This window comes from Sarcophilus harrisii, chromosome 5, assembly GCF_902635505.1.
Source record: "Sarcophilus harrisii chromosome 5, mSarHar1.11, whole genome shotgun sequence".
Classification (NCBI taxonomy): domain Eukaryota; kingdom Metazoa; phylum Chordata; class Mammalia; order Dasyuromorphia; family Dasyuridae; genus Sarcophilus; species Sarcophilus harrisii.
The window spans coordinates 106477234-106498083 of record NC_045430.1 but is presented as its reverse complement, the minus strand read 5'-3'; the positions used below and the strand labels follow the sequence as shown (position 1 = coordinate 106498083).

The 20850-nt window shown below is 36.5% G+C and overlaps 2 protein-coding genes across 4 annotated transcripts in view; one reads left to right on the top strand and one right to left on the bottom strand.

The window, feature by feature from the left end:
- Nucleotides 1-845: 845 nt before the first annotated feature.
- C1RL (complement C1r subcomponent like) lies at nt 846-19623 on the bottom strand. Of its 3 annotated transcripts, XM_023504531.2 has the most exons (6): nt 19511-19622; nt 13029-13167; nt 11844-12029; nt 10984-11139; nt 10794-10868; nt 847-2097 (listed from the first exon to the last, which is right to left on the bottom strand). In XM_023504531.2, exons 3-6 carry the CDS (start codon nt 11932-11934, stop codon nt 1328-1330), a joined length of 1092 nt encoding a protein of 363 aa, XP_023360299.1. In that variant the 5' UTR covers nt 11935-12029; nt 13029-13167; nt 19511-19622; the 3' UTR covers nt 847-1327. The 3 variants fall into 3 exon arrangements, with proteins under 3 accessions (XP_003771308.2, XP_023360299.1, XP_023360298.1); XM_003771260.4 differs by lacking the exon at nt 13029-13167 and having other exon boundaries at nt 846-2097; nt 11844-11959; nt 19511-19623; XM_023504530.2 differs by lacking the exon at nt 13029-13167.
- The window catches only part of CLSTN3 (calsyntenin 3), an 80094-nt gene continuing 70084 nt past the window's right edge, over nt 10841-20850 (top strand). The window contains exons 1-3 of the mRNA XM_031938243.1: nt 10841-10914; nt 13408-13477; nt 13773-13945. The gene's annotated coding sequence lies outside the window, so the exon portion shown is untranslated. The remainder of the gene's footprint in view (nt 10915-13407; nt 13478-13772; nt 13946-20850) is intronic.

The window sequence follows — 20850 nt, the reverse complement described above, 5'->3', positions numbered from 1 at the left end:
TTTGAATTCTTTCAAGAGAGCCTTGTGATATGGGAACCAACTCATATCACCTTTTGGGGGTTCATCTGGAGATAATTTGCCTTTAGTGTTCTTAGAGTTTGAGGTCTTTTCTTCTCTTTCTCCATAAAAACTATCTATGGTCAGAATTCTTTTTTTGCTTTTTTTCTCAATTTTTAAAGGTTGAGGTCTGCTCTTAGGGCAAAGTGGAGATTGTCCCAAGCTTCCTTTACAGGCAACAGAGGCTTTATGCTGTCCTAAGTTGATGCTGCTGACTTTCTTCCCATGCTGGGTAGGGGTGGCCAAGTCCCCATTATTCTGGGGTTTAGAGGCTCACTACTTGTCTTTTGTATTTGCATTGGATGTCTCACGATAATCCACTGACTCCTGAACCAGGACAGAAGAGCCAATGCTGGTGTATTTTGGCTAAGAGCTTCTCCCCAGTCTTAGGTCCCTGCATTGTGCCTGCCCTTGGTTGTTTCCCTGAAATAAATCTTCTCTGAAGTTTTTCCAAAATATTTTCTACTGGAAATTTGTTGCACTCCAAATATTTGTGGGTTCTGTAATCCAAAACCAGTTCAGAGGCTTGATCTGAGGGATGACAGGAAGAGCTCAGATAAAGGCCTGTCTACTCTCCGCTATCTTGGCTTCACTTCCCAGCTAGCAATTTTTATTAGAGAAGAGGAGTTTGGGTTGTTGGGAATTGCTTAGTTCTGCAGTGTTAAGATGAAATAGGAAGTTAAAAAGAGGTTAAGAACAAGTGGAACTATAAAGAAACTGTGAAGGAAGATGCTATCCACCTCCAGAAAAGGAACTGATAAATAAAAGTACTCATAGTATAGTTTTACATATATTTATAAATCTGTGTCAAATAGTGACCTTCTCTAATGTGGGGAGTGCCCTTGATGGAGGCCCCACAGGCAATTACAGAAACCAGTAGACAGACAAACTATTGAGAGAAAGTGGCTATAAAATACTATTCACTTCAGGAGGTGGATGGAGACAGAGAAGATAACTTATTTTACACCTTTGAGTATATCAGTTATTTTTAATGTGGATGCTGCTTGGGAAGCAATTATTATTTAAAGAGTCATTTTTCCGCCCCTAATAGCAGTGGTTCTCAAAGTTTTTGGTCTTAGCACCTTAAAAATTATTGAGACCCTCAAATAATTTTATGTAGGTTATATTTATTGATATTTGCATATTAGAATTCAAATGACTTAGTATTTTTATGAAAATAGTTTTGACTTTGAGGACTCCCTGAAACCACACTTTGATAACCTCAAACCTATGGTGATTTTTGAGTCAAGACTAGAGCAAACTTAGAGTCTCAGGCCTCCCCTTCCATTATTCCTTTGAGCCAGTCCATGTAATTGAGGACCTTGCTGTAGAAGCCAAAACCTTTTCCACAGTCAATGCCCCAGGACACAATGCCTGTGGCCATCCAGCGCTCTGTAGTATTGTCCCACACAGCAAAGACTCCTCCACTGTCCCCCTGGCAGGCATCTTGCTTTAGGGTCCTATCTCCAGCACAGAACATGTTTGAAGAAAATACCTCAGTTCTATTTTTCTCCAGAAGCCAATTCTCACAAGCCTCTCGCTTGGCAATGGGCAGTCGCACATATTTCAGCTGGCTAACCAGTCGGCCTCTTTCCATACCAAAGCCACTGACATAGCCTATCAAGCCACTATTATAGAGAGTCTCACTGTCTGGCAAACAGATGGGAAGGATGTTGGGGCTCAAGGAGACTCTGTTCTCTAATTCCAATAGTGCGATGTCACCCTCAAAGTTGTTTGGCTCTTCTTGACGATAGTCTGGGTGTACAATGACCCTTCGGACAGAGTGAGTCCCCAGCCTTATGATTTCCTCTAGGTCTGTGTGTCCTAGAAAAACTTCCACAGTTTGGTTCTTTTGGGAGAAGCTGTCCTTGGGGTAGATAGTATGGGCAGCTGTGAGGATCCAGCGATCCCCAAGTAAAGCTCCTCCTCCACGTCCATAAATGATGGTGAGTGCCTGCCATGGAAAGTTTCCCAGCTTTGCTTTGGATGTATCCAGGGCCCCCTGATCCTGGTCAATAGGTATGGATGGTTGTCCACACACTGGAATTCAAGAGAGAGAAGGAAAAAAAATGTCATTTATATCATCATAACCGAGGTACATGGATGAAGGACATATTTCTGTGGCAAGCTGTTTACCATAAAGAGAGTCATATAGCTACTTCCCTCTGCTAAGGATGAGGTTCAGGGAAATAACTATTTAAGATAGGTATAAATCTTTTTTTTTTTTAAATTATTATTATAGTAACTTTTTATTGACAGAATCCATGCCAGGGTAATTTTTTTTACAACATTATCCCTTGCACTCACTTCTGTTCCGATTTTTCCCTCCCACCCTCCACCCTCTCCCCTAGATGGCAAGCAGTCCTATATATGTTGAATATGTCCTAGTATATCCTAGATACAATGTATGTGTGCAGATCCAAACAGTTTTCTTGTTGCACAGGGAGAATTGGATTCAGAAGGTAGAAATAATGTGGGAAGAAAAACAAAAATGCAAACAGTTTACATTCATTTCCCAGTGTTTTTTTCTTCGGGTGTAGCTGCTTCTGTCCATCATTGATCAATTGAAACTGAATTAGGTCTCTTTGTCAAAGAAATCCACTTCCATCAGAATACATCTTCATACAGTATCGTTGTTGACGTATATAATGATCTCTTTGTTCTGCTCATTTCACTTAGCATCAGTTCATGTAAGTCTCTCCAAGCTTCTCTGTATTCATCTTGCTGGTCATTTCTTACAGAACAATAATATTCCATAACATTCATATACCACAATTTACCCAACCATTCTCCAATTGATGGGCATCCACTCAGTTTCCAGCTTCTAGCCCCTACAAACAGGGCTGCCACAAACATATTGGCACATATTGGTCCCTTTCCCTTCTTTATAATCTCTTTGGGATATAATCCCAGTAGTAACACTGCTGAATCAAAGGGTATGCACAGTTTGATAACTTTTTGGGCATAATTCTAGATTGTCTCCAGAATGGTTGGATTCGTTCACAGCTCTACCAACAATGTATCAGTGTCCCAGTTTTCCCGCATCCCCTCCAACAATCATTATTTTTTCCTGTCATCTTAGCCAATCTGACAGGTGTGTAGTGGTATCTCAGAGTTGTCTTAATTTGCATTTCTCTGATTAATAATGATTTGGAACACTCTTTCATATGAGTGGTAATGATTTCAATTTCATCATCTGAAAATTGTCTGTTCATATCCTTTGACCATTTAAGATAGGTGTAAATCTTGAGTAATAATGCAAACAACAAAGAAATATAGACAAAATCATGTATGTCACAGAGAAGTGAACTGAGTATTAGAGAGCAAGAATTGATTGCTTATTTTGGGATTGACTTTCTTGCTAGGAGAAACAACAGGGTATGACAGAAAGAAAGCTAATCTCAGAGGCCAGGAAGAGCCACCTCTGGCATATTCTGGAATGTATGTCATTATCTCTCAGTCCTCTAAGCATTTTTCTAAGACTATGAATTGGAAAGGGAAGCCAACCTACACTGGTAGAAGGAGCTTCCAAATCCAGGAGTTTCCAATGCTAATAAAATGACAAGTTCAATATCTGTTCCTATTCTTCTAATATTCTCCTTTATCTCTTGCTTCATTGGAACCTTGCCCTTTGAATGTCCAGAAGGAAAAATTTTGAGCAAAATAATGAAGTATATTGATTTATAACCTTTTCTCTCCATTTCAATATGTATCCATCTTTTCCATCTGACTCATATGGGAATTTCTCCAATTTCATAAGGAAAGTGATTAACAATTCATTTGTCTAGACATATTGCTGGGTTACTCCTCTCAGGGGTATTGTTATTTTTAAAGAAAGGACCTTATGACAGAGGAATTGTCTAACAATAATATTTTAGGCATCTGATCAAGGATAATTCTTTTAGGGGTTGAAAATGTCTTAAATCAAATGGTGCTGCTTAGTCTTGGGTTGATTTGGGTTTCTTCTCTTCTTTTACCCTATTTGACATTCTCTTGCTGTGTCCCTTTGTCACTTTTTTCATCCTGTATTAGAATTTTTAAAATCCTAAAACAAGAATATTCTTCTAAACGTCCCATGTGAGATCTCCCCCTTGGTCTGGGACCATAGGCTAGTTCAGTGACAGCTAAGTATCATACTGTGGACCACTATTGGGCCAACCTTACTTTTAGTGCTTTGTAAAATCTTTTACTACCAAAGATTCTTCTTAAAAATCTATAAATCTTAAAAACCATCTGCATTTTCTTCTTGCATCATATTTCTCCCACCCTTGACTTCCTCCTCCCAGTTCTTCCCCTTTGAGACACTGACAATCATGTTGGAACAATCTGAAATAGAAAATTTGTGAGAGACATGAATTTTTAGAAATGGACAATGTGATTTTTTTTGGAGGGGTGGACTATGCATATATGCATTTATTGATTTTATTTGGGGGTTTTAAAATTTTTTACTCCAAGGAGGATTCTGGGAAGATGGTAGGAATAAGCAGGTAAATTTCAAGCTCTCCAGATTTCTCCCCAAACAGAACAAATTTCTGTCTCAGAGGAACATAGACTGAAAAATCAAGAAGAGTTGGGGCCTAACAGGGATCCTCCTGGTACAACTCAAGAAGATCAGAAGAAAGCCCGCAGGCCCAGAATTAACCCAAGTGAAGTGCAAACACCTCCAGGCTAGCTCCACCGAAACACCAAGTGGGAGCCTTTGGAACAAGCTGGGTTTGACCAGAGCCTCATTAGGAACCACAAGAATTTCCACCTCCCAGACTGCATGTGGAGTCTGGGATTTGAGTCTGGGAAGACTGAGGAAACCTCTCCTGATTAGGAATGCCAGGCCTGGCTGTGCTGCAGAGACAGGGTTTTGGGTGAGAAGAAGCAGTACACCAGAAGTACAGAGGTAGGGGGACAGAGACATTGCTGGCTATAGGCACTTGCAGAAGGGTGTAGCTCTTGGTTAGGGCTCCAGGTCAGAGGAAAGAGCTGAAGTGAAGCTAGAGGCACTATTCCCCCTCTCCCACAATTACAGATGTTTACACTAATAATTATTTTTTGTTTTTAAATTATGAACCAGTAAAGAAGAAAAACCCCAAACATAGAAACTTACTATGGGAACAGGGAAGACCAAGGTTCATCTTCAGAGGAGGAGACTGTAGTTAAGAAAAAAAAAAAAAGACAACTTCTACCCCAAAGAATAATATTAAATGGCTCCCTGCCCAAAGAGAATTTACAGAACTCAAAAGACAATTAAAAAAAAATCAAATGAGAGACATAGAGGGAAAATTTTAAAAATAAAATAAAAACTATCCAAGAAAAAACAAGATTATGAAAAAAAGTTAATCAACTAGAAAAGGAAATACAGAATCTCAATGATGAAAATAACTCTTTGAAAATTAGAATTGGGAAAGGGGAAGTCAGTGAAGGTATGAGACCAATAAATAACAAAACAGATTATAAAGAATGAAAAAATAGAATAGAATATGAAATAACTTATAAGAAAAACAACAGATCTGGAGAACAGATCAAAAAAAGAAAATATAAGAATAACTGGACTACTTGAAAGCTGTGACCTAAAAAAAAGAACCTTGATACAATAATGCAAGAAATAATTCAAAAAAATTGTCTTGGAGTGATAGAACATGAGGGGAAAGTAGAAAAGAAAAAAATCCACTAATCACCTGCTCAGTAAGATCATTTGTGGAAAACACATAGGAATATTATTGCCAAATTTTGAAACCTCCAGATCAAAGAGAAAATTAAAATTTTGCAAAAACAAAACAATACAAAAGAACAATTCAAATACACTGAAGCTACAATTAGAATTGTACAGGACTTGTGTTGTATTGTAGCCACAATAAAAGACTGCAGGTCCTGGAATCATCTCTCTCTATTTATTTACATATTTTAAAATTTATTTTATTTGAAAAAATAAAGTAAGAAAAAAAAAGAAACAGAAAAATAATACAAAACAAAATAAAGTTAAAAAAAGAGAACATTGTCATGTGTCCAGCAGAACATCAGGGAGGGGTTCAAGACATAACAAATTACCAGGTGAAGAAAGTATATATATATTAGGAGAAGAAATTATATTCATGAGTGTCCATTTTTTCTTTACTTTCTTGTAAACTGTTCTTTAGTTCTCTGCTGTGCACTTTCCTGGAATCATATCTAATGACAATCAAAAGAACTAGAGTTGTGGCCAAATATATCATATCCAGCAAAATTATCCATAATCTTGAATGAGAAAAAATGAACATTCAATTAACTTGTAGATTTTGAGGACTTTCTATCAATCAAATCCAAACTCAATAGAAAATTTAACATATAAGAGCCAATATCAAAGATCAGTTTCAAATAACTTAACATAGACAAATTTTTTTTTTTTTTTTTTTTTTTAACAATGGAAATGTATACTATATGTTTAAGATTGACATAAGCAGTAAGGTAGATCAAAAGAAAGATGGGGCAAAGTTTTAGGTAAAAATAGTAATAATGTTATACAAATGAGGTATAGAGGAAGAATAGACACAGAGGCATTAGAGGGGGAAGAAGGGCTTGTGGTTCTAAAAAGCTATGCACATCAGGAATATGCTAAGTAGGTAATACTACATGTATACCATGAAGGTATAGTACACTCCAAAATCTATAAAGAAATAAGTGGAAGAGGGATGGGCAGCCTGGGAAGCAAAGGGTGTGGAAGGAAGAGAAGGGAGGAATCCATGAGTGGGGGGAGGTTAAGTAATGCTTAAGGCAAGTTAAGGAGAAGAATTAAAGCAGCCAGGAGAATTAGGAAAGCTATGTGTGTGGATATATATGTGTGTGTGGAGGAGAGTGGGGTGTATGAGTGTGTATATCTATCTATTATATGTATACATAAATGTATCCTTTCTTATGTATAACCTGCTTGGGGGAGAGGAGGGAGGAATGAAAGGGGGAAAAAAGAGAATAAAGTAAAAAAAGGTGCACAGCAGAGACCAAAAGAACAATTTACAAGGAAGTAAAGAAAAGATGGACACTCATGAATACAATTTCTTGTACTAATATATGTACTCTCTTAAACTAATAATTCATTGTTATATATTTTGAATCTTTCCTTATGTTCTGCTGGGCACATGACAATGTTCTCCTTTGTTTTGTTTCATTTTGTTTTGTATACCTTTTCTGCTTTTCTTTTTTTCTTATTCTGTTTTTGTGTTTATTTGTTTTATTTTTGCTGGGGCAATTGGTGTTAAGTGACTTGCCCAGGGTTACACAGCTAGGAAGTGTTAAGTGTCTGAGAACAGATTTGAACTAAGGTCCTCCTGACTTTAGGGCTGGTGCTCTATCCACTGTGCCACCTACCTGTCCCCTGTTTTTGTTTTTAAATTTAAAAAATATATCCAATAAAGATATCAGGAAGGACAGATTAATGAGATAATTTTTATTTTGCTTTAGATTTCTTTTTTCTTTCTAATCTATCCCTCTCATTTTATTTTTTATTAAAGCTTTTTATTTATAAAACATATGCATGGGTATTTCTTCAACATTGACACTTGCAAAACCTTTTGTTCCAAATTTTCCCTTCCTTCCCCTTACCCCCTCTCCTAGCTGGCAGGTAATCCAATACATGTTAAATATGTTAAAATATATGTTAAATCCTATATATATATATATATATATATATATATATATATATATATATATATAACAGTTATCTTGCTGCACAAGAAAAATCCGATCTTAAAAAAAAAAAAAAAAAAAAAAAAAAACCTGAGAAGGAAAACAAAATGAAAGCAAGCATCCACAGAAAGCATTGTGGTCCACACTCAGTTTCCACAGGCCCCTCTCTGGGTGTAGATGGTTTTCTTCATCACTAAACAATTGAAACTGGTTTGAATCATCTAATGAGAGAATTTTAAAAAATATAAAGGACGGCTCCTTGAGAAAGAGGAGACATAAAGGAAGAAATAGAGGTAATATTAAAAAAACAAAACATCAATAACATTTTAGAAGGAGTTGTAGGGGCAACTAGATGGTTGCAGTGGATAGAGTATTGGTTCTGGAGTCAGGGGACCTGAGTTCAAATTCATCCTCAGATATTTAATACTTATTAACTATGTGATCCTGGGCAAATTATTTAATGCTTCAAGTTTAATAGTAGATGCTGATCTAGAGAAGAATGAGATTTCTTACAGTAGTAAAATCAGAGGTCAAGTCATTAATGGAACTTTGGACTTGGTTACATTGAGGTTGGAAAATTCCAGTCTAACTGATCAAGTACCATTTAAACTGTGAATAAGGTGGAACAATTCTCATGGAATTCTCTGCATCAACAGCTTTAGAAATAAAATTTGGTTAGCTACTTAATATGCAAAAGTTATTATGCTAGTAAAAACTTGTGCCTCTTTTTTTTTTTTTTTTTTTAAATTAAAGCTTTTTATTTTTAAAAACACACGTGTGGACAATTCTTCAACATTAGCCCTTGCAAAACCCGTGCAATTATCGTGCAGCTTGTGCCTCTTTGAAAGTAGGGACTGAGGCTTAGGAGTGTTTCGGGGTTAAGAGCAGATAGAGGGGCTCTGGGAGCAAAGCTTAGGGAAATAGACTTGTTCCTTATTCAGTGCTGTCAAACTAAGACAGAGAGAAATCTCTGCAGGTATATATTGATTTAGAAAACCACAAGTTAACATAATTTGTGTTGTATTGAATTTTTCTTTATTTTGTTAAATATTTTGCATTTATATTTAATTTGGTTCTGATCCATATTCTGTAATTTTCTGGACTGTTTGTAGCTAACGGACATCAAGTTTGAAATCTCTACCTTATGTTCTGCTTTGTCTCCTAGGCAGCTAGATGGCATAGTGAAAAGAGTCAGGGAGACCTCAGTTCAAATGCTGCCTTAGACACTAATTATCTGACTTAAATTTACTCGGAGGCAGCTGATGGTTCAGTAGATGGAGTGTTGGGTTCAAATGTCACCTCTGATAAATACAGATTGTGTGACTCTTGGCAAACTATTTAATCTCTGTTTGCCTCAGTTTCTTCAACTGTAAAATTGGGATAATAATAGCACTTATCTTCTTTTTTAAAATTTTTATTATAATAACTTTTTATTGACAGAACCCATGCCAGGGTAATTTTTTTACATTATCCCTTGCACTCACCTTTGTTCCGATTTTTCCCTCCCACCCTCCACCCCCTCCCCTAGATGGCAAGCAGTCCTATATATGTTGAATATGTCGTAGTATATCCTAGATACAATGTATGTGATGTTGAATATGTCATATTATATCCTAGATACAATGTATGTGAATAGCACTTATCTTCACAGTTGTTGTGAGGATCAAATTCAATAATATTTGTAAAACACTTAGCAGAATGCCTGACTTATAGCAAAAGCTATGCAAATGCTTATTCTCTTTTCCTTCCCTGTAAAGTGGGGATAATAATAGCCCCTACCTCACAATGCAGTTGTAAAGATCAAATGAGATAGCACAGAAAATCCTTTGTAAACCCTATGCAAATTTGTTCAATATTGCTCCTGTATCTTAAGAACCTATACAGAATCCCAATGGCATTCAATCAAAACACTCTAAAGGACATTTTGTGTCTATACGAAGATAGAGGCAAGGTATCACATTGTGGGAAGAGCCCTCTGTGTATAGCATGAAAGAGAAGACCTGAGTTCAAATCTGATTCCTTTGCTCGCACAGCAGAAACTAGTGAACTGAGGGTAGGAGAAGAGATGGAGATTTTTGCCCTAGGAAAGGCAATTGCCTAAAGCAGAGGGTGGACCAGAGGGCATTCTAGATGTTTGAACTTTTGTGGGAGTGGTGATGGGGACAGAGTGTAGCTTGCCTCAGGTTGCACAAGATTGTCAGAAGCAGGATTTGAATCAGGGGCTTCTGATGCTAGTGCTCTTTCTGCTGAATGATAGGGTAGTCTTTATTTATTTTAAAGTTTAATTTTCATCATTAAAATTTTCTCCATCACTTTCTTAAATCTAGACAATCATCAAAAACAATATAGCAAGTCCTAATTGATAGCATTTGCAGATTTCCTAGGTCTAAACATTTATACTGAAAGTTTCTCAGTCAGTTTCCTTATCAGCTGGCTCTAACACATCTTGTCTCTAAGGATCCTGCACTAATCTGTGAATCTAGACTATCTGGCTTCCATCTCAGGTCAGCCTTTTTCAGTAGGAGTTGAGCAAATCTCCCTCTGCAACTTTGGACAAGCCAGTTCCCATCCCTGTGACCTTAGTTCCTATAAAAACGATGATCCTTAAGATCCCTTTTAATTCTTATATGATACTTTGAATGTTTAGTGAGATTGACTTCAAGTCCTTTTTTTATGTTTCCTTCCCCAAACTTCCTCTTTCATTCCTTTGCTTCTTTCCTTTCTTTTACTGATACAAAAAATGTCAGAACCAGAGGGAAGAAAGGAAGACCTTAGAGATCATTTAGCAGCTATATTCTAGCCCGTTGTCTCATTTTACGGGTAAACCTCATAAATCAAAGTTCTGTAAGGTAGAAGGATTTACCTTGAGATTACAAAAAATAGCCACCTGAAGTTGTCAATTTTCCTTCAATCAAGTTAACATGTATTTAAGTGCTTCCTATATGTTAGACATTATGCTAAGCTCAGACCTTAACTCTCTTTTTAATTACTACATATTAATTCAGTGTCTGAGGGTTAACTTGGTGGGGATAAGGGTGGAGGGTTGGGAGAGCAGTAAAGATAAAGCTGTTGAGGGTTTTGCTTACCAGGTGAACACTGAGGAATCTTCCCATTTCCCTTTCTATCTTTCCAGATGCCCTGGGTTGAATCGTTGGAAATTTCTTAGGAGACAACATGAGATAAACAAAGGTGTTCAGAATTTGGAAGGTGAGGGAGACATATCCACAGAAGATTCTTATTTTGGGGGGCTGGATAAATCAGGGACTGATTCCTTACCAGGTAAAGGGTGGCTACTGTCCATGGCAGGTACTATCTTGTAATATGGCTCATGGCATGGGAAAGAGATCTTATCTTGGTAGGTATCTTCTCCAGACTCAGTAACATTCTCAAAACCACAACAGGACAGGTTTTGGGGAGAGCTGCAAGTCATGACTATAGGGGAAAAAAAGATCTGTAATCTCTTCCATTAGCCCTCTCCCCCACAAAGAATTTCTTTTAAGTCATCCTGAAAATCTTCTATTATCCTTTTTTTCAGCATGGGGTGGTTATCTGGGGGAGATCTCTTTGCCTTTTGAACTTGTAACAGATCTTTAGTTGTTGAGCTCTTTCTTGAGAACTAGTTATAACTCAACATTTCTTAGATTGGGTATACTAACCTGGTCCACTGGACAGGATTTTGCCCCAGCTCAACAATATTTGGAAAGAGTGGTTGAATTTCCTCTTCAAAGTGACTACAGTTCCCATGCTTTACTTCTGGTTCTCCTGGCTAAAAATGGCATGATGGATCGACTTACTATTCTTAGCATCCCTTTCCCATGGTGAATGATGTTTGGTTGTCTTTGGAATCAGGAGTGGGTCAGGAAGATAAAAGAGAATATCATAAGTAGACAATTATTGTCTACTAATACTGAAGCTTATTTTCCTCTTAAACCCTCTGGGGACAACAACTGATTTTTCCTATGAACAGACCATCCTTTCTCCTTATGAGATTACATTTGCCTTCAGTCTGTATTCTTTGCGTTGTTGCTGTCCTTGACTGATTTTGCTCCAGATTCAGGCATAGCTAGCTACACATAGAATGTATTTTGTAGCAAAGATCACCCTTTCTTTATAACCCTCTTGATAGGGATGCTTACCCACAACTTGATAGTAGACCAGGAAACCCTTGAAGAAGATGGCAGTCCAATTTTCCAGGTTGGAGAAGACTGTGTAGAAAGACAACTTCATTTTCTTCTGCCAGGGTGCAAAATTCCTGTGATTGAGATAATTCCCTCAAACAAATTCCAGTTCTCCACTAAATTGGATCATGTGGGTCCAATTGACTGAGACCGGAAAGGGGAGGAGGAGAAGAAAAAAAGGGAGGGATAGCTTAGACCTAAGATGGACAATCTCAATTTCATGTTGGTTTCAAGAAAATAGAAATAGACTCCATGGTATACTTTAGCACTTAAGTCTCTCTCTGCAGTTTGTTAGCATTCTCCCAGGCCCACTTACCTCATCTATCTAGAAATTAGTTGGAGTGGCATAAGGGCTCAGTATTAAAAGCCAATAATTGTCTACTTTCTATATATTCTTTTATCTTCCTAGCCCACTCCTGATTCCAAAGTCATCCAAACATTATCAAGTGCTTAGGATGTTCCCTTAACTTGAGATGGAAAATGCCATTCATATCCAGAGAGACAATTATGAAGAATGAATATGATTGAAGCATAGCATTTGTACCTTTATATGTATACTTTTTATTTTTTGTGTTTTTGTCTTTTTTGGTCTGATTTTTCTTGCACAACATGACAAACATGGAAATATGTTTTTTTAAAGTTCCTTTAGTCAACTGTATTGCATCCTTCCCTATTTTCAATCTGCTCCCACCAGTGTCAAAATAAATGTGCAAGGACACCTCAAAGTAGAAAGCTCTGTCCATTAAGTTTCCTTTCTCACTATTCTGTTCAATTTCCCTAATTTCACCTTTGTAATCTGAAATAGTCATAGAAATTCCCACTTTGGTGTACAGAACATATTCTAATCAGCTCTTTTGAACTAAATTTTTAATTCCAATCAGCACATCATTTGTGCCCCCCCCCTACTTTATTCCATCTTCCTCTCACTCCAACATACACACATTCACACACACACACACACTTTCTCACAGGGATCACATTAACAAAGAATTCAAGCTTGTAAAGGAAAAAACCCTACACATAGAGACTAATAATGCTCTAACATTGTTCCTTTCCATATCATATTTTAATATTGGTTCAGAATCTACCAATCAATATTTCTTTTAAAACAAATGAGCAGATAAACTTTGTTCTTTCTAGTACCTCTTCTGAGAAATTTTCTCATCAACTGAATCCTAACCAGACATAGGTGTCCAGGTCCTGCAGCATCTTTGGAGTTGAGGTTTAAGTTCAGTTTCTTGTCACTTGTCTTTGGGTAAACGCTTTAACTGGTAGTCCTACTCTGTAAAATGAAAGGGTTGAATTTGGTGATTTCTATGGTCCCTTCTAGATCTAAATCTATGATCTTGTGATAATCATAAATGTTCCCTATAAATATAATATAGTCAACTAAATATAGTCACTGAAGAAGAAACAGTGTAGTGGGGTGGGAAAACTGAATGGAATCAAAAGAAATGGAATAAAAAATTCTATAATGATATCTGTTTTTTAATTCCATTTCCCATTTTTTTGTCACCAATAGGTTGTTTAAATATGTCAGGTTGAGCTGCATAAGTTGAAGAGAAGTTATCATAATAGTTCTGTGACCTGAGGTAAGTGAATTACTTTCCCTTTCAAGAGATCAGTTTCCACATTTGTAAAATAAACTGGATTATTTCTATGGTCCCTTTTTGAGCTGATGCCCCATGGGATCTCAGTTGTCTGTTATCCACTAAAATGGAGGGGAACATTAGTTCAAAAAAACAGCAGGATGTTTTAAAAAAAATTTATAATTCAATCATCATTTAATTATATTTGAAATGCAATCTTTATGATTGCTTTAGCAGTGGACTTGCCTTCTTAATCATGCAATCTTAGATTCATAATCAATGATTTTGTTTCTTTCAGTTTACAGGTTTGGGGAAGAGTCAGCCTTCGGTAAAACAATTGCAGCAAAGAATTCACTTAGAGATTAATTTTAATGCATCTGATCAAGAGTTGACTACATGCTTCAGGGATTCATTTCCCTCCCAATAGATTTCAATGTCCTAGTACCTCATTGGATCTATCATCTCATCAATGTGAGTTTTTCCCATCTATACCTTGACATGAGGCAGCTAAATGGATGGCATAGTGGATAAAACCCTGGACCTGAAGTCAGGAAAATTGGAGTTCAAATTCAGCCTCAGACACTAAATATCTTTGTGACTATAGGCAAATCAGAATAGTAAAGTGCTATAAAAATGTTAGTTATTATTATTCTTGTTCTTATTTCTCTTTAGAAGATCTATCCAAAGTCCTACGAAACTCTCTTCTCAGTATCACAGATAGCAAAAGTTGGAAGGGCTGTTAGGGGAAAATTGTACCTGAACAAAAATCTCTTTTGCAATATACCCAACAACCATTTGAAGCATTCGGTCTTTACTTCATTATCTCCAGGGAGAAGAGAGCCCCAAATCTCCTAAGATGACCCATTTCACTTTTAGGTAACTTTCAGTAGTTCTACCTTCTATAAATCCTCTATTTGGTTCTTTGAAAACTTCCCCCCTTGGTCCTGGTTCTTTCTGCCTTCTGGGGCCAATCAAAATTAACATGAGTACCTGATGATAGGTATTATATTATCTTATTCTTCTTTTATCCAAGCAAGGCATCCCATTCAGTCAACTGATCCTTATTATGCTATTAATTCAAGGCCCTTAACTTTACTGGTTGCTTTCTTTTACATATATTTTCATTTTCATTATTCTGTTCATTATTCTCTTTACAATTACATTCAAATATATTCAAGATGATATGGCTTAACTGGCTCTAACTAAGCTTCTTTCAAACTTGTTTATTCCTATACATCTTGTTATTTTGCATAATTGTTCATTATTCTCTGGAAGATTTTATTGATAAGTCTATGGTCTAATAATGATATCTGATCCTAATAAAAATATTATATTTAAAAGACTATAAAACTCTTACATATATACAATGTTATTTGATTCTCACTACAACCTCATAAAGCAATTACTGGTATTATCGGCATTTTTCAGAAAAGGGAACTGAAACTCTGAAATGTTTAATGATTTGCCTCGATCACATTTATAGCAAGAATGAGATTTGAACTCCAAATTTCCTGACTTTAAATCTTGATATTGTTCTTGACTACCATATTTGTCCACTTGATAAGAATGAATGTTTAGTAAGATTATTTCTAGTCTCTTTTGGTTTCTCTGTTGTGGTGATTGCTATATACTTAGTTAAACTTCCTTAGGAAGTGGTGAAATTCGACAGTGATATCTATTTTTTAATTCCATTTCCCATTTTTTTTGGTCACCAATAGGTTGTTTAAATATGTCAGGTTGAGCTGCATAAATGGAAGAGAACAATTGTACACAGAAATAAGATTATGTGATGGAGTTGCCTCTTTTCAACAATGAAGTGATTCAAAGCGATGATAGAGGCAATTGCATCTAGAGAGAGTACTATGAAGATTGAATGTGGATCATAACATAATATTTTTATCTTTATTGTTGTAGTTGTTTGCTTGTTTTTCTTTTCTTTCTTATTTTTTTCCCTTTGATCTGAGTTTTCTTGCTCAGCATAATATATATGGAAATACGTTTAGAAGAATGGCACGTGTGTAATCTATATTGAATTACCTTCTGTCTGGGGGTGGGGGAGAAAATTTGGAAAGCATGTTTTGGAGGGTGGATGTTGAAAATTATCTTTGCATGTATTTTGAAAAAAAAAGCTATTATTATTAAAAACAAATAATTGACTTAGAAATGACTCATATCTTTAGTCTGTCATTTCTTGACTCTTAGAGTATAATCAATTTAATTTTTTACAATGTTATTCAAGGGTTTATGATGTCTGTCTAGAAGTTCTCAATTTTTTTCTCAAAGAAAATATTCATGATAGATATAATCCTTTAGTCTACAAACCTTTGGTCTTTTATTTCCTACTTCTGAACCATGTTTCCAAAATATTTTTGCTATTCTCTCCTATGTCCAGTGTAGAAAATAGAACAAGACACATGTGACATAAGTGATCTTGTTTCAGGTTTTAATGTAGAATTGCCTTTTCAGTATTTCACAATCCAATTGACTTTGTTCACTCTAAAAACACTAGTCTCTGTAGTCTAGTAACACGAATCAACTTCCTGTAAATAATAACTTTATTTAACATGGCTCCATCTCTCTCTCTAGAACTATACTCATCATAGCACCCAGTACTTCTGCCAGGGCAATATACTAATGCTTAAAATATTGAATGGATAACTACAGCATTTCACACCATGATTATCACCAAGTCATACCAGAAATGTAATTCTTTATGCCTTTTAAGCCTTTTGAAGAGATGGCTCCAATGTTAATTATACATTGGCTCTTTAAACAGATGTCACCTTGTTCTAGCTTCCCATTTAGGAATGGCTTTGTATCCTTGCCCTGCTGTCCTTTGCATCATGTCTTTATTAATCACATCCTACATTCTAAGCATTGTTCTTGGTGCTGGATGTATAAAGACAAAACCCAAAACATCCCTGTTTTATAAAAGAAATTTAGATTCTTCTGGATTATAGTCAGGAGGAATAAGAAAATAAAGAGAATTTGAAGGGTAAAAGGAGCATTGAATATAGCTCTTTCTAGATGTACTTGATCCTGGTGAAGTAATTCACTCCTTAAAGGAAATGGAGATACTCATACCCCACTTCTAATCCCCTATTTCTTGTGATCTGGATACTGATATGAAGAAACAACATATTGACAAAAGTCTCCTCGCTCTTTCTCAAGAGAGACTAGAGGTCAGGCACTTCCTAATGCAATCCTCAGAGGGTTATTTTTTATTATTTTGCAACAAGTGGGTTTTTTTTTTTTTCCATCAATCTTGTTATGTTTCATCTAATGCCCTAATTCTGATCGTAGGATTCTTATGCCAGGCTATCCTTGAGGCATCTGGGTGGCTGGACTTGGAATAAGATTTGAAGATCAAATCCTGACTCAGACATTCAATTAACCTCATCTGTGTCTCAGTTTCCTAATCTGAAATGACCCCTAAATTCTCTTCCAGCTCTGTTTCTATGAGACCCCATCTAGCCTTCAGGGAGTTGTGCCCATGAAGCTGTTCACAACATTTATAGATTCAGAAGCAGCAGCATAATTTAGTGGAAAAGGTCATTATTGGATCTAGAGGCAGAAGATCTTCATATGAATTTTAGTTCTGCTATTTATTTGTTCTCTCCCAAAGCTTCCTCTCTATTAAGCTTCCCTATTTTTGAGGAATCTTTCTTCAGTTGTAAAAAGGTGATAATAACAATATCCAACTCATAAGGTTGTTGTGAGGATCAAATGAGATAATCTTATAAATCACTTTGTATGTTGCCTGGCACATAGTAGGCACTTTATAAATGCTTATTCCCTTTCCCTATTAAAGATATCATCATTCTAGCAGTCTTTCAAGTTTTTTACCAGGTTAGCTTCCATTCCTCAGTTTCTCTCATCTGATATAGACACTCAATTGCCAAATCTTGCCTTTTCTACCTTTATAACAAATGTCATATCTGAACCCTTCTCTTTATAAACAAAGCCTCTTCCTTATTTCAAGACCTGATTATACTACTTGCCTATACTATTGCAATGGCCAACTAATTGGTCCCTCTGGCTCAAGTGTCTCCCTATGTCAATCTATCCTCCATACATGTCTCTCTAAACCAGAGGTTCTTGACCTAACTTCCATGAATTTTTAAATGTTTTAATAATTATTTTAGTATGATAGGTTTCCTTTGTAATCCTATGGATATTTCATGCATTTACAAACATTATACTGTGGAAAAATTGGACATTAACACACTATTGGTGGAACTGGGAACTGATTTGAAAGTTTGAGAGAGGAATCTGAAATTATGTCCAAAGAGTTATAAAATTGATCCACCAATACAACTTTTAGGTTTGTTTCCCAAGTTGCTCAGGGAAAAAGGAAAAGAATCTACATGTACTAAACTTATTTATAGCAGTTCTCTTTATGATGACAAAGAACTGGAAATTGAGGGGATGTCCATCAATTGGGGAATCACTGAATAAATTGTAGCATATGATTGTGATGAAATACTACTATGACATAAGAAATGAACAGGTTGATGTTAGGAAAACATGCAAAGACTTGTCTGAAATAGTACAAAGTGAAATGAGCAGAAGCAAGAGAATATTGTATATAGTGACAGCAATATTATTCCAAGAGTAATGGTGAATGATTAAGCAATTCTGAGTAATATAAATATTCAAATCAACTACAAAGGACCTAAGAAGGAAGATGCTAGCACCTCCAAGAGAAAGAACTTATATATGGTTTCACATATATATTTGTGTTAAATGTTGGCCTTTTCTAGTGTAGGGTTGGGAAGGAGGGAAAAAGACAGTTTGAAACTCAAAATATAACCAAAAATAATAAAGATTTTAAAAATATTTAAAAGATAAGGGTGGGAGTGGGTGGGTGAAGAGGAAACAATATCCTGAAAAGAGGGTTATAAATTTCACCCGACTACCAAAACGTTTGAGATCCCTTGCTCTAAATTAATCAATTCCCTATTGATTCTAGAATAAGATGATAAACTCCTCCAAACGGCATTTAAAGTTTTCACAATCTTGTCTCAAATATATCTTCCTAGTCTTATTGTAAAGGATCTCCTTCCCCTCCCCCCACCTCCCCTCATATTCTATGGTCTAGTCAAACTGGCTTTCTCTCAATTTATCTCACACTCCATTCCATCTCCTTATTCTATGCTCTTTCATTAGCTCAGTGCCGAAAATCTTCACCTCCAAGGATTCCTCACTTCTTTCAAAAGGCAAGTTAAATACCAATTTCTACATGAACACACTCCAGATCCTTTCAGTTACTAGTGCCCTTCCCTCTAAGTATCTTGCATTTAACTATGTATTTATTCTGCATATGCTTACATGTATACTTATGGTCTCCCCAAGATGGAATATGAACTCCTTAATTTTTTTTTTTTTTTGTATTTTTCTTCCAGCACTTAACATAGCAGCTGATACACCATAAGTACTTAAGAGATGCTTGCTAATTGATCAGTGATCTTGGGCAAATTCTTTGACTTCTCTGGGTCTCAGTTTCTTTTTCTGTAAAGAGATCTGTAAAGTCGGACTAATTTGATTTGTCAGATCATTTCTAGCTCTAAATCCTATGCAACTATGGATCGCTTCTCCTAATTTCCAATTTGAAGGCAAATACCAGAATAGAAAGCCATTATTATTATAGTGAAAATCTCACTAGCCAGACTACAGAACCTTCATGTCCTTCATGCTTTTTCCTGGGACATCAAAGTTTAGCTGAGAGGATTCAGGGGCCTTAACTTCAGTGAAGCTTCTGAATGGTGCAGAAGGGAGAGAGATATACTGTATAGCCTTGTAAAGGGCTCCCCCAAAACAGATATCGGCTAACAAGAAGTAAGAGCCAGCCTGGGAAGTGGAGTTCCTGGGACAGACCATTACTACCTGCTCCTAATTTTGCAGCACAGAGATTTCTACTTCCAGGCCTTCCAACAGCCTCTAGGAAGATGGGCTACCTCTGGAACTTTGCCGTTTCTTTTCCAAGTGACTGCCTTAAGCACTCCTCCCCTACCAGTCCTCCCTTAGAGAACTCACATCTGGTAAATCCAGGCTATAAGACAGGCTTCCCGTGAGTGCTCCGTAGGCCCAGCAAGTGAATTTATTCGTCTCTGGCAATGGAAGAGTAGGTGGGGCCAGGCTAGGACTAGGAGGAGAATTACTGGAAATGAGTTCTATGCTAGATCAAGTTCCTTTTTTTCGAAATACCTGCAGAAGGCGACACCTGCTGTTGAAATAAAGGAAATAGCAAGGTTTTTGGAGTCTAGGTTTTTAATCATATTGGGTTTAGGGCAGTAGAGAAACCTCAAGATTAGTCAATGTTCTCTTTAAATTTTAATTTTCATTCATGAAATAAAACAAGCATTTCCATAACATAGTATGATTAAAAAATTGCATACGAAACTGGAAATCTATTATGTACAATATCTCTTTCAAATATATATTATGAAGTTATCACATAAATCTCTGGCTTTTCTCCCCTATAGTCAATTTTCTTGCTAGAAAACTTGAAGGTGAGAAGATAGGGAAAAGGTAAAATAGCTAGCTGTTTCCTTCCTTTTCTATCTCAGAGTCTCTTTCAGCTTTTGTCTTTTTTGTTTCCTCTGGCTTGATTCTTTGTCTCCTTTATCCTCTGAGTGGAACTATTATTCCTTTCCTTCAGGGATCTGTCTGAAAAAAATGGAACCGGGGGGAGTCTACCTCCATACCAGCCAATGTAATGAATACTTCTGACCTCATTCTCCCAGAGCCAGGTAAATTACCTCTCCCCACTGCCCTCTAGGGGTACTCAGAGGGAATTTTTTTTCTAAGCTGGCTAGAGAGGGAGAAATTTATTCTATAAACTCAATCCCCAGTAGTTCCTGGCTCATAATAGGTTTTTAATAAATGCTTACTGACTGATATTGAGATCCGAAAATGCTTTGGTAGCAATTAGAAAAAAAGAAAAAAGAAGAAAACAATTGTGTCTATGATCGTCACAAATCTCAAAAGAGCTTACTGGTTTTATACAAGTCCCACGAGGTATGATCAAGTCCCTCCATTTACTATCTCCCATATTTATGTTGAAAATTTCTAGGCCTTGTTCAGACCTTGTGAATAAGATAGACATTTTCTCACCTAAAAAAAGCTATCGGAGAGTAGGATCTTGTCTCTTTAAATGGGATGAGGTAATTTGATTGATTGGTTGACTCAAACAACCCTTATATCTGCATAGGGGTAGAGGGTCTTGGGAAAAGCTCAGCCTCCATGGTGGGGAGAGGAAGGGAGTACTCCAGTAGATAAAATTCCTCCAACCACAAAGTGAAAGAGAAAAATGACAAAAACAAAATGATGATGTATCAGGTTTAATGTAGCAGGTGGTGCTTGACCTTAGTGGG

What these genes read in the sequence shown, in the direction of transcription:
- C1RL (XM_003771260.4), bottom strand. An exon ending in CAGTAGCCACCCTTTACCTG is followed by an intron (nt 10,869 to 10,983) that starts GTAAGGAATCAG and finishes TTGTCTCCTAAG; the next exon opens with AAATTTCCAACGATTCAACC. An exon ending in GATTCCTCAGTGTTCACCTG is followed by an intron (nt 2,098 to 10,793) that starts GTAAGCAAAACC and finishes CTTGAATTCCAG; the next exon opens with TGTGTGGACAACCATCCATA.